Source organism: Acomys minous (genome assembly GCF_964271855.1).
Source record: "Acomys minous genome assembly, chromosome: 9".
In the NCBI taxonomy this organism is placed as follows: Eukaryota; Metazoa; Chordata; class Mammalia; order Rodentia; family Muridae; genus Acomys; species Acomys minous.
In genome coordinates this window covers 19,465,204-19,477,374 of record NC_140490.1, presented here as the reverse complement: position 1 = coordinate 19,477,374, position 12,171 = coordinate 19,465,204, and the positions used below count along the sequence as shown (strand labels likewise).

General features: G+C 49.7%; 1 protein-coding gene across 15 annotated transcripts in view; it reads right to left on the bottom strand.

The window, feature by feature from the left end:
• CACNA1D (calcium voltage-gated channel subunit alpha1 D) overlaps positions 1-12,171 on the bottom strand; it is a 305,943-nt gene that overhangs the window by 64,010 nt on the left and 229,762 nt on the right. For 14 of the 15 annotated variants that reach the window (XM_084797091.1, XM_084797101.1, XM_084797097.1 and 11 more), the window contains 7 exons: positions 11,898-11,964; positions 11,139-11,286; positions 7,895-8,024; positions 4,888-4,947; positions 3,069-3,175; positions 1,258-1,345; positions 52-159 (listed from right to left, as the gene is read on the bottom strand). In XM_084797091.1, the coding sequence (XP_084653217.1) occupies positions 52-159; positions 1,258-1,345; positions 3,069-3,175; positions 4,888-4,947; positions 7,895-8,024; positions 11,139-11,286; positions 11,898-11,964 (708 nt within the window). The remainder of the gene's footprint in view (positions 1-51; positions 160-1,257; positions 1,346-3,068; positions 3,176-4,887; positions 4,948-7,894; positions 8,025-11,138; positions 11,287-11,897; positions 11,965-12,171) is intronic. The other variant, XM_084797099.1, reaches the window with a different exon arrangement.

Sequence of the window (12,171 nt, the reverse complement as noted above, 5' to 3'; positions counted from 1 at the left end):
TCTCCTGTGGAAGGCGGCTCTAGCCCTGAGCGAGAGAGAGGGCAACCCTACCTTGAACAGCTGCACCCCAATGCATGCAAACATGAACTGGAGCAGGGTGGTGACGATCATGATGTTGCCGATGGTTCGGATCGCCACAAAGACGCACTGGACAACGTGCTGGGGAGAAAACAGAGAGGCCACGAGGCTGCTACTACCCTTCCTTGTTTTAGCCATGAAGTAAGTTCCCAGCAAGCAAAGGATTCTGTATTTATGAGCATTTTGACCTGAATTTCTAACTGTTCTAACCTCATGCATTGTTTTTTCTGGTTATCCCTGCACGAGTGTTGATGTGCACTTTTATTTTTATTACATTTGCTTACTGTGTGTGTGCACACGCATGTGTGCATTTGGAGGCCAGAGGGCCAACATGCAGGGGCTGGTGCTCTCCTTCCACTTGAGTCCCGGGATTTGAACTCATGTCATCAGGCTTGGTGGCAAGTGCCTTAAGCCACTGAGCCATTCCACCGGCCCAGGGAACACCTTTCAGGTGCCCTTTCTTGGGCTTCCTCAGAAGAAGTCAGTTTAACTGAAAGAAACACCACCCACCCATGGGCTCACAGGAGCCTCATGCCGGGAAGGCCTTACAGAGATGTAAGCACTTTAGGCCGGTGTATAATCCATGTGAGAATAGATTATAACTTAAAATAAACACAAAGATAGACTGTTGTTAAGGAAGTAACAAATGATTACTGTAATTATAGCCACACCCTATCTCCAGCTAACAAAATCAAACGCCATTTTTCTTGTGTGTAAGTGTGTAGTGATACATGTTATGTGAGTACATGTCCCCACATGCATGCCTGTTCTTGTGAGGAGAGTAGAAGAGGACATTGTGTGTCCCCGTCAGCCTCTACTTTATACTCTTCAAATGGGGCCTCTCACTGAACCCAGAGCAGGGAGAGCCACCAGGAAGCCCTTTGCTGTCTCAGCCACCTCATCCGTAGCACTGGGGTTGTAGGAGTGTCAGAACAGGCCTGGCTTCTTACATGGGGTCTGCAGATTTGACTCAGAGCCTACCGCTTGTGCAGCGAGTCTCTTACCTGCTGAGCCGTCCTTCAGTTTTAGAATGACACTACTTGGCAGAGGCAGCTTTTTTTGGTGGAAGGGTCCTACTCTGAAACTCAGCAGGCCCCAGCTCATCTCCAGACGAGAACAGTTAGTAACTGCAGCCATCCCCAACCCAAGCCAGCCCCACTCCAAGGAGAGGCTCAATACCTTAAGTCCTTTTGCTCTGTTGATTGCTCGGAGAGGCCTCAAGACCCTGAGAACCCTCAGAATCTTCACAACGGAGATGGCGCTGGATCTAAGGAGGGACAGAGGTAAGAAAGCAGGCAGCGGTGTGTGCTACAGCTGGAGAGGGAACTGGGGATCAGTTACCTCATGTGCCCATCACTTTAAGGACCCTACATAATCATGTGGCTTTGAATTGATCTCTCTGCTCCTTTCTGCCATAAAGTGGGCCTCCTGCCTCCTGAGGGAGCTGACAGAGGCCCTGCTTCAGGCACTTTATGGAGACATTTTCAAACTGTTATGCTAATGTAAACACTAGATTCCTGACATTTAGATTTCAGGGATTAAGTCTGGGGACATGTGCTTTGGTGCTAGGGCTTTTCTGGCTTCCACAGGGTAAAATATGGTAGGAGAGATGAGCAGCACACATCTGGGGGGTGGGGTGGGAGTGGGGGTGATAAATGCAGTGTGCTCCACCAAGGGAGGGAAGGCAGGGGCGCCTGGGCTCAGGGGCAGCTGGGAAGGCCTCTCAGGGATGTGGCATCCGGTGAGCCCTAAAGGAGTAGAGTTAGCTCACAGAGGGGAGAGGGGCTTAGGCTGCAGCAGCAGTGCATGCGTCCTGGATGGGTGGGTTTGGCTGGAACACAGGCCTGGGAGGAAGTGTGCAAGAAGAAAACCCTGTAAGGGCATAGACAGCTAGGGAGTTGATGAGAGTTGTGAAGGGACTGGACTGAAGGTTCTCCTGGGAAGTGAATTCAGAACTTCCTCCATGGGTAGCAAGCCGGAAGTGACAACAAGGAAGGCGACTCTAGGCAGGAATGCTTGATGCTTGTTTGGTCCAAAGCAGGCCCCCAAGATGGTAGTACTGCTGACAACATCTTAAGTGACAGGCTAGACTTTGTCCAGGCAAGAAGGAGGAAGCAGGCCCATTTCCCTCATCTGCCTCCACAGTCAACCACCCTGGGCAAAGGTCATGTAGCTCCTGACCAACCTAAACAGCCGACAACAGATCAAAGCCCCTGTGCCAACTCTCAGGCTGTTCTGGTCCACACCCCTTCTGCCACTACCTGACAATGCTTTCCCTGTCAGCCACTGTTCTCTGTCTGCCACTACGGCCACCTAAGACATCGCCCAGAAGTCTGATTGCCAAATAAACCATCTGCTTTTCTTCCCACAGAGCGGTCTAGGCCAGTGGCTTCACTGTGCCTCACTTATTGTCCTATCTGGGTCTCCTCAGCTAAGGGGCTTTTGTACATGTGTGCGTGCGCACGTGGGGTGCTATCGGGTGGGCCCAGAGCAGATGCTCACAGGCCAGCAGGAGAGTGAAGTGAGGCCACAGAAGATGCGAGCACAGTTGATTGCCCCAGGTACTGCACAGGGTAAAAAGGCAGTATTTGGCCCCACAGAAACTGTATCCTGCAGGCACAGGAAGTGTAAGGGGTCCCAAGAGACCACCAAGGCCAAGCTCCTCCTGCGGCGAAGGAAAAGTGCCACCCTGAGAGAGGATACTCGAAGGCTTGGTCTCGGCCTGAGAAGAACCCAATTTGTTCTCTCTCAGTCAAGCTGTCATTCATCTGTGGCTGAAAGCCAGTTTCAAAGAGGATAATACACTCAAGCTAATAGCAGGCACAAGGAAAAAACAGAAGCAAAAACAGGAAAACACAAACGGCCCCAGCACTTTCTGCCATGGGGCACATTAGGCCATCCTGGCTGTAATCATGAGACAGTGGCCAGCTTGAATGAATTAGGTTCAAGTTCCCCATGGAAATTCATTCCACTGACACACAAATACTTACTGAATCCCAAAAGACACCAGAGACACCCCAACAACCAGCATGTCCAGCAAGTTGAAGTAGTTCCTGCAGAAAGCCCCTTTGTGCAAGAATGCTCCAAACGTTGTCATCTGTAAACAGAAACACGTGTATTTACTGTTTTCCTCCTCCCCTCCAGGGTCCAAAACCAAACAAGCCAAAACGTGGGCTCTTCACAAACTCTTGGCAGAAGCCTGACTTCATTAGTGGCTGCACGGAAGGAAGACAAACTCAAAGCGACGGGGCTGAGTGACTGTGTAACTTACTTCAGAAAATCCGGAAAGGGGCGGAGGGCCATAGGCTCATGTGTAAAGACACCGTTCCCAGCTCTCCCAAGTCTAGCGACTCTACAAGTATCAGGTGTAGCAAGGAGGCTGCTGGGTGCTGTTATACTAAGCCAGTCTCGTTCTCACATTACACACCCTGCATAGCAGGAGCACACATAGTGGGTGCTCTAGTGAGGTGTCTGTGGACCTGACAGGAAGAGTTCAACAAGGAAGTTCTCCCTCGTTAAATAACATGGTAAAGCAGAGCCTCAGTTAACCAGGCTAATAGATCTATGGAGCAATGCTCCTCAAGGCAGCTGGAGGGCGAGGCACCAAATGGCAAAAACAGGACCTGGGTGCGGACCCCATGTGCTTTGTGCCAGTTTTTACCACAGGGCCATAAGCCTCAGTCCCAACCACTGCTCTGCTCAGCCCGATGTTGAGGGGACTACAACCAAGCCCACTGGGTTACATTTCAACAAGAAAACTCAGGTTTTTAAAATAAGATTTGAAACAGAGTTGAACATATATGGGGTGGGTGTTTCACATTAATTGAGGTTTTGTCACCAGAAGATTTTGTGAGGAGCCCAAGTCCCTACTTGCCCAACATAAAGTGCTTTTTTTTTTTTTTTTTTTTGTGCACACATATAAACCTCAAAATACTTTAATGACAACTGTAATTAAGACTCTTCATTTCTCAGCTTCTCCCCACAGGGAGCTGGTTGCAACAACAGATTCAGAAGGCCCAACTTGTGGAGGCTGCTAGTCCTCTACGGTATCTGCAGACCTCTGAGCACGTCGGAAGGAACCTCCCCATGGGGTGCTCACAGGGACACAGCACACACAGTGACGATGCCACCTGCTAGGCCATGCATGGGCAGCACATTCGGGTACACCTTTAGTCTGTGCACACGGAAGCCCATCCCATTAAAACAGACACAGGACATCTCCACGCATCTTGCAAGATGCGCTGCAAGGAAATAAATAGTAAGTTACTAGTCAAGGACACAGAAGCCAGAGTGTAGTGCCAGGAGCAAGGAAGAAGCGGTTCCTGTCACAGCCTGAGTGCTTGTCCTCTGACTCTGAGGCGAGAGTTCACACAGGGTGCCATACCCGTTATTAGTGAACACATTTCAAAGGATTTTTTTTTTAAAGAACAAAATATAATTCCAACTAGAGTGTGAAGAAGAAGCTCCTACATGCACTCAAAGGTTAAAGAAAAACTGCAAAAACACGTTGGAATGGTCACAGAAAAAAAAATATCCTTTAGTTTAAAAAAAGTTTAGCTTGATCACAGAAGAAAAAAAAAACAAAAACAAAAACAGTTCAAAGCACTTCACGCATCTCTCCTGTGCGTCACAACACAGGAGGAGCCTCAGTCACAGGGCTCGCTGGCCTGTTACCTTCAAAATGATCTCAAATGCAAAAGTACCCGTGAAGACATAGTCCGCATAACCTAGCATCTGGAAGGGAAGCAAAGAACGCAACCATTACTGCTGCGGCTGCACAGAGGAGGGGGTCAAGGAAAAATGTGTTACCTTTAACAGGATTTCAACCGTAAAGATGGCTGTGAAAGCATAGTCAAAGTAACCCAGTATCTGCAAGGCACAATACACGGCAATCAGAACAGGGTACACAGACAAGTTGTGGCAGATCCCTGCCCATGAGCAGAACCCCCCATTTGTGCCCAGAGACCCTTCTCCTGGGCAGGACAACCCTGCTGCTCCCAGGGGAGGGCTGAGATACTCGGAAAGGCACACCTCTCCCACCCACAGCTCCTGTGTGACCACCAGGGAATGCTGGGGAGCCTCGCTTCCTTTCCCCATTCAAGGCAACTGGCTTCCCAGGCTCCTATCCAGGCCCATAGTGGCTGCTTTCCAAAAATCCTCTGTTAATAATCCGCCCTCTGCGTGAACAACCAGTGACCTGTAGCCCCTGGTACATGAGATTCCTACGCACTTTGCAGTTTTGAACTTGGCTGACTGCAATGTGCTGCCATCTAGCTGTGCTTCCTATTGGTGAAGGAAAATAAATAACCATGTTAACGGTGGGGCTGAGTGTGTAGCCCAGTGCTGGAGGCTCTTGCTAACTGAGCATGACCATAGCACGGCTCTTGCTAACCCAGAAGCACAAAGGTTAACATTTTCAATTTTAAAGCATAAATAAAAAGATGCTGATGGCATCAAATGAAGTCAGAAAGGTTCACGTGTCCTGTGGACCCAGGACTATTTAATTAAGTGGTTTCCCTACCCCGCCCTCATAGGTGGGATGGCTAAGTCTGTGAAGCATGGTTTGCACTTAGCATCTTCCTCTGGCCACGCTCTGCACCTAACTCTGCTTTCTCTCAAGCTGATCCTTGCCTTTCCGGGCCCATGCAAAGAGTAGACTGACCTAGCATTCCAGTTTGTAGTTTAGGTGTTCTATCAGCATTCCTGAAAATGCCACCTGCTCTCTGAAAAAGTCTTGTGAGCTCCAGATGCAAGGCTCCTGATTTCCTTCAGAGCCATGAAGACTCAGAGGCAGGCCAAATGGGTCAGGAGCAAGACGTCTAACCAATCCAACAAAGTGACTCATAGTGTATTGACGACCCTATGACTCTCAGCCAGAAAGACGGCAGCCATGACTGCCAGTACACAAACCTGTCCCGGGTGCTGATCTCATGGATGTGATGTGCTATGGCTCTATCTATCTATCTATCTATCTATCTATCTATCTATCTATCTATCATCATAGTATATGTACAGAGGTCAGAGGGCAACTTCTAGCTATCAGTTTTCTTCTTCCGCCATGAGTCCCAGGGATTGAACTCAGGAGGTTAGCATGGTGCCGATGCCTTTACCTGCTGAGCCATCTTGCCAGCCCATCTATGGTTTTTGAAGGAACTGAGGACGTCAATGTTAGGAAGACTGTAGAGACCATTTAGGTTTATCCTTTTTGTTTCAGACATGTGAATGTTAGGAATGGGGTGGGGCGCCTGTCAGGCCACAAAGCCAGTAACGAGGAAGGAAGCTGGTGGGGTATTAGTCAAGAAGGATGTGTTATCTCCTCTACAGGAGCTGTCACTGGAGCACACAATACCTCTCCTCCAAAGAAGAGGAGCTGTGCGTCCCTTCCATGGAAGTGGGGGAGCTCCACTCCATGGCAGCTCTCTTCAGAGGTAACTTCCCCAAACTTCTGATTTCTGGGCTCCTGGACATTGCTAGGGCAGTTCTGCATAACTGTGTGTTATCAGGTCAGCTATCGGCTCCACCACTTTTCCCTAATTCTGTTTTAGACTCTGAAAGGTCCTGGCAGCCACACTTACATGGTGCCCAGAGGACAATCCAAATTCTCAGACTTAAGTACTTTCTTCACAACCTTCTACTCCCTTTTCACTAGAAACCCAGCTACTATTACAAGGAAACACTGCAGTGTTGTAACAGCAACACACACGCATACGTACATCTCTCTGAAAAGACAAGGAAAAACGAGGAAACAAATGTGTGGGACAGAGACTTTAAGAAGAAACATAAACACACTCCTCTTGGACACTTAGCCTGGGCCAGCTCCTCACCTGGGAAAGCATGGTTTGTCTCTAAGCACCTTTTCTGCCTCACACTTCATTTTGTGGAAAGTCAATGACAAGAGAGGCGGTCACTGCATTTGAATACCTAAATGAAGACAGCCTTGGCCATCTCTAGTCAAGGCTGTGCCTGTGAGGATGGACTGAGGCTCACTGCCTCCATCTTTACAGGGACAGCGCCTGAGCTGCAGGGGAAAGCCCTTTTCATAGTCTCCAGAGAGCATCTTCTCATCACTGGGAGGTTTGCCAGGGACTGGAAATGGGGAGCTGCGGTGTGAGGGTGTGGTTGCTGAGAGATCTGGGGCCCTGGTCCGATGCTGTGTCTTCATCCTAATCATCTCATGTGCAGAGAGAGGCAGCCACCTGACAGCTTCACGCTCCTGCTGCCCCTCCTGGGCAGTGCCTCGGCGGCCACCAGGTGTGACAGCCAGCAGGCCCATGGAGTCTCCTCAGTGCTGCTGAGGAAGAGACTTTGAAGCAAAGACTTTTTCAGAACCGTCTCTTCTAACACAGATACATCAGTGCACCATCCTGAAGTTGATGAATAATCAAACATTTAATCACTACCTGTTGCTCCTTTCAGCTTGTGTTTCTCTCAGTGGAGTAGCTGAGCAGCCTCATGTGAATTACACCTAGGAGAGAGCTTTCACTAGCCCCAGGTCAGAGCTGCTGGATCTACGTGTTCACTTTCTTCCCTTGAAACTCTAAAGCGCTATCACTGGGCCTCTAGTGGGGAAAGGGAAACCCCAAAGGAGCAAGGAAGTCCCCTGAAGACTCTGGCAGTGCTGCAGAAGCTTCTGGTAGTGTCTCCATCAGCTTTGTCCAGAGAAAGCAAATCCCTGGTACCACACACTGTGAACACAGGAAGCTCTAGCCCCAGCCTCCTGTTCTCGGGCCTGCTGTCCAGGATGGTCCTAGACACAGCCAGGCTGGCGCTGAACCCTGAGGTAGTCCCACCCACACCCCCTCTCTCAGAGGCTTACTGTGTTCCGGAATGAGTGGCTGCGGATGGGGTCCTCGGCGGCAAGGGCGGCACTGCTCAGCATGATGAAGACCAGGATGAGGTTGGTGAAGATGTGGTGGTTAATGAGTTTGTGGCAGCCCACACGGATCCTGTGGAGAAACGCTCTGCCTGAGACTGCGGGGGCCCTCCAGGGTGTGAGGCTTCTTCAGGAGAGAGCAGGAAGAACTGGCCACAGGCTAGGCTTCTTGCTTTCCACCCAGATCAACAGTACGACCCACAACTTGCGCCACAAAGCCTATGGCCAGACTGTGGTGTGAGCAGTGTGTGTGTGTGTGTGTGTGTGTGTGTGTGCGCGCGCGCGTGCGTGCGCGCGCGCGCGCGCGCTCTGAGTGTGCTACAGAGACCATCCCATCCAGTCCTCACACATGGGGTTACTGTCCCTCCAAAAGATGGAAGATGAGACTGGGGATAGAGCAATGGCTCAGTGACTAAGAGCACTGGCTGCTCTTCCTGAGGACCTGGGTTCAGTTCTCAGCACCTGCACAGCGACTCGCAACTCTCTGTAACTCCAGACCCAGGGCATCCAATTCCCCCTTCTGGCCTCTGTGGGCACTGCACACATGCAGTACAGAGACATGTAAGCAAGCAAAATATGAGAAAGCTGAGGTTTATGGATATGAAAGAATGTTGAGGTAACAAAGCTAGTAAGGACCAGGGGTATATTTTTAAATCAGGCATGTCTACCCCTATTTTTATTTCTACCACAGCATAAAGCCTGACTTATAACATGAAACTGGGACAAATTAAGTCCCTTGAGTAACTACACAACACACTACCACTCAGCTTAGCTGCAAAATAACTGGAGGCACAACTTAGGAAGACACTTCTGTAACAAACGGCCGAGTCCCAGCCGTTGGGTCGCCAACTGATCAGACTGCACTCAAGTAAGAGCCAGGTGGTGCTGCGGCCAGGCAGGCCTGACTCCCCCACTTCGGAGTTCTGCCCGAGGTGCCACACTGTAGCTCATGGGACGGCTTGGCTTCTGCTCTCGGGGCTGCCCCACTCGTGAGTCACTCTTTGCTTCCCTAAACTCTGTCAAATTTAATTTGCCCAAAGTTTTTATTTTAACACAAAGAATGGGACGCATTCCTGTCTTTGCCGCAGAGCAGCTGTTTTACAAATGTGATCTGCGGCAGGCGAGAGTTGTGACGTCTCCTGCTGTCTGCGAAGTTTGTCATAAGTGTCCTATTTTTAGCACACTTTCTTACTTTTGTTTGCTTATTCTTTCTCCCTCTCCGTCCCTCCCTCCCTCCCTCCCTTCCCTCTTCGTGTGTGTGTGTGTGTGTGTGTGTGTGTGTGTGTGTGTGTGTGTGTGTGAGTTTGTGTGTGTGTGTGTGTGTGTGTGTGTGTGTGTGTGTGTGTGTGTGCAGGTACACAGGCCACAGTGTGCATGTGGAGTTCACAAGTCTACTTTTGGGGGTCAGTTCTCTCCTTTCATATTGGTCCCACAAACTCGGGTCATCAGGCTTGGTGGCAAGCACCTTCAGGCACTGAGCCATCTCAGTGGTCCATGAATGCTCTATTTTTTATTCAATAGTTGATCCACAACAGGCAGTCCTTAGACGGCAAAGAAAAAGTTGCCTTGTGGCTTGTTCACACGTAAAGGTCTCATTGTGCCATGTGATGGTTTTCTCCCTGACTCCTGCAGCCCTGGGAAGCAAGGAGGACCACTGGGTCTATCAGCCCAGGTTCAGCTCCTTCACAGTGGCTCTCGGGGCCCATCAGAACCTCCCCTGTTCCCCTGTGGTGCCATGCAACTGGGTCACAACATCCTCACTCTCGATGTTCAGATTTAAAGAGTTTTCTTTTCTTGGCTGCTGTTGTTGCTTGGACTAAAGAATATGATGCATTTTTCCCTTGGGAAAAAATAGCTTTTTATTTTCAAAACTAAGAATCACCTTTATATGACAGTGACCCCTCACCTCCCTTCTAGTCTCTCATCTTGAGGCTGCTTACCATTGTGCACTTCCTGGAAAGATGGCACACTGCAGTAGCTGGGCCTGAGGAAAACCTTCCATGACTATGAATGCAAGGACACTCTTGACTTCTGGGAAAAAGGACCCATTCCTTCTATACATGTATATATGCAACAAACTACAGGCATCGGTAATGGTGTCACACAGTTTCCTGTCTTGTTTGTTTGTTTGTTTGTTTGTTGTTGTTGTTTTAAAGGATGTCCACTGAGGAGCTATATAAAGATTATCAGGGTGAGCCAGATCACTCACCAGGCAAAGACTCTGTGTGCAAGCCTGATGGTCCGAGTTCGATTCCAGAATCAACACAAAGGGAGAGCGAACCAAACCCATAAAGTTGTCCTCTAACCTCCCTATGCACGGTGGCGCATGCGCCCTCCTGTCATTCACACACAATACCAACAAATTAATTGTGTAAAAGGTCATGACACTGTCATGTTTCAAGGCTTCCAGCATGCCTTGCTTCCCACCCAACTCTCTCCTGTAGGCCTGTGAATTACACAGTGTTCCTCTCTGACAGCCAAGAACTGCCTCTGCAATTCTTCTAGAAACCTTCCCAGGAGCTACCTATCTCCCCCTGGCAGCTCATATAATCCCAGATGATTTAAACCTGGAAACCAGCTAGTAAATAGACTTCTTCCGCTCACAGCCTGTGAGTCATTACCATGTTCCTGGTGAGCACCTCATCATTTTAATAGGAGAAATGCTATTTTAAGCACAGTATCACAGTGCTGAACCAAATCCCTGCAGCCTATAAAGCAACATGAGCAACACCATAAAACTCAACAGAGGGGAAAAGGTCTCCTAAGTGAGACCTGAAAACTGAAGATGCAGTACAGACCCTGCTTACGGAATGCTCATTCCACGAAACCTCTTAAGACAAGATCCACTTGTTAAGAAAGGGTCCTATTGGTGGCCACGGGCTCCCCCAGAATGTCTTATTGAGCTAGACACTGTCCTATAGCTGTTCCCAGGCAGAGGCAGGGAGGGCAGGGATTCTAGAGCAGACACCTCTGGGGACTCTGTGGGACCTCCAAGGGAACAGGGACTTCCTCAGGGCTGAATGAATGGCAAAGGCGAGGAAGAGGAGAGGTGCTGAAGGGATGTATGTTTTCCAGGAACACCCAGGATCAGAAGGGGGCTGTGGACCACTTTGCTTTACCCACCCTGCGAACCTCAAGAGTCACTGCAGAGGGACAGGAGCAATGGGACTGAGAGGAGAATATTTACGGGTTGGTCTTGCTAAGAATGAAGAAAGCGCTTCCTTCGGGGATGGGTGCAATTTTCTCCTTCATGTTCAGCTCCGAGATTCTGCGAGGACGGGGACCAGCAGGAACCTCAGGCTCGTCCTCCTCCTCCTCCTCTTCCTCTTCACCTACTTTAAACGGGACAATTTTATAGGTGTGAAAGGTTGCATATGGGTTTGAATGATTGTTCTCAACTTCACATTAAACCGTGGCTTAACTTTAACAGCATCTCCTGCTTCCACAGACTAAAACCTGTCTTTTCCTTCAGACTATGTGCATGGGGGTGGGGACACACCCTGTCTGGTGTGCCTAGCTCCAAGATCTGGGAAGCAGGCCTCCTCCAGGGCACAATATGGTCACAAACACAGGTGAGACTCTCACCACCACCCTCCCAGCATCTGGCTGTTTCCCCACCACCTCCGGCTCAGTTTTAGTCTGAAGAACTGTGTGGACTTTGAGTCACAGGCTCGCTTGCCTTCAGCCTTCAACATTCCACAGCCATTTTTTTTTTCCTAGCAAAAGCTTTGCCTAGCTATCCATCTTCCTTCTCCCTCCTCTGGAAACTTGAGTCCATCTGTGCTGCCTGTGACTTTGGGAAAACAACAGAGCTAACTGCTCTCCAAGACAATGAAGCCTACAGCCTTGGTGGGCTCAGTAGTGTGCCCCCACCCATCACCCCAAGGACCAATATCACCAAACTGAAGGTCCCTCTGGGCCTCTCCCTCCCCAACCCCCAACATACCTGGCACATCACAGGGTGGGTAAGGGTCCTTATCTTCGGTCTCCTCCTGATAATCATCAATTGTAACCTAGGATGAGAGAGAGGAAAGGCTGACTTGACACACTTCAGAGCATGAGGGCTCTTATGCACACATGCACGTGTGCGTATGCTCACATGTACACACATGCACATTCATGCAGAGATGGTAGATGGAGATTCTGCTTCAGCCAGAAGGCCCAAGAGCAGGTAAGAGACAGGCCACCACCCAGGTCATGGTCAGCGGGCACTGTATCTC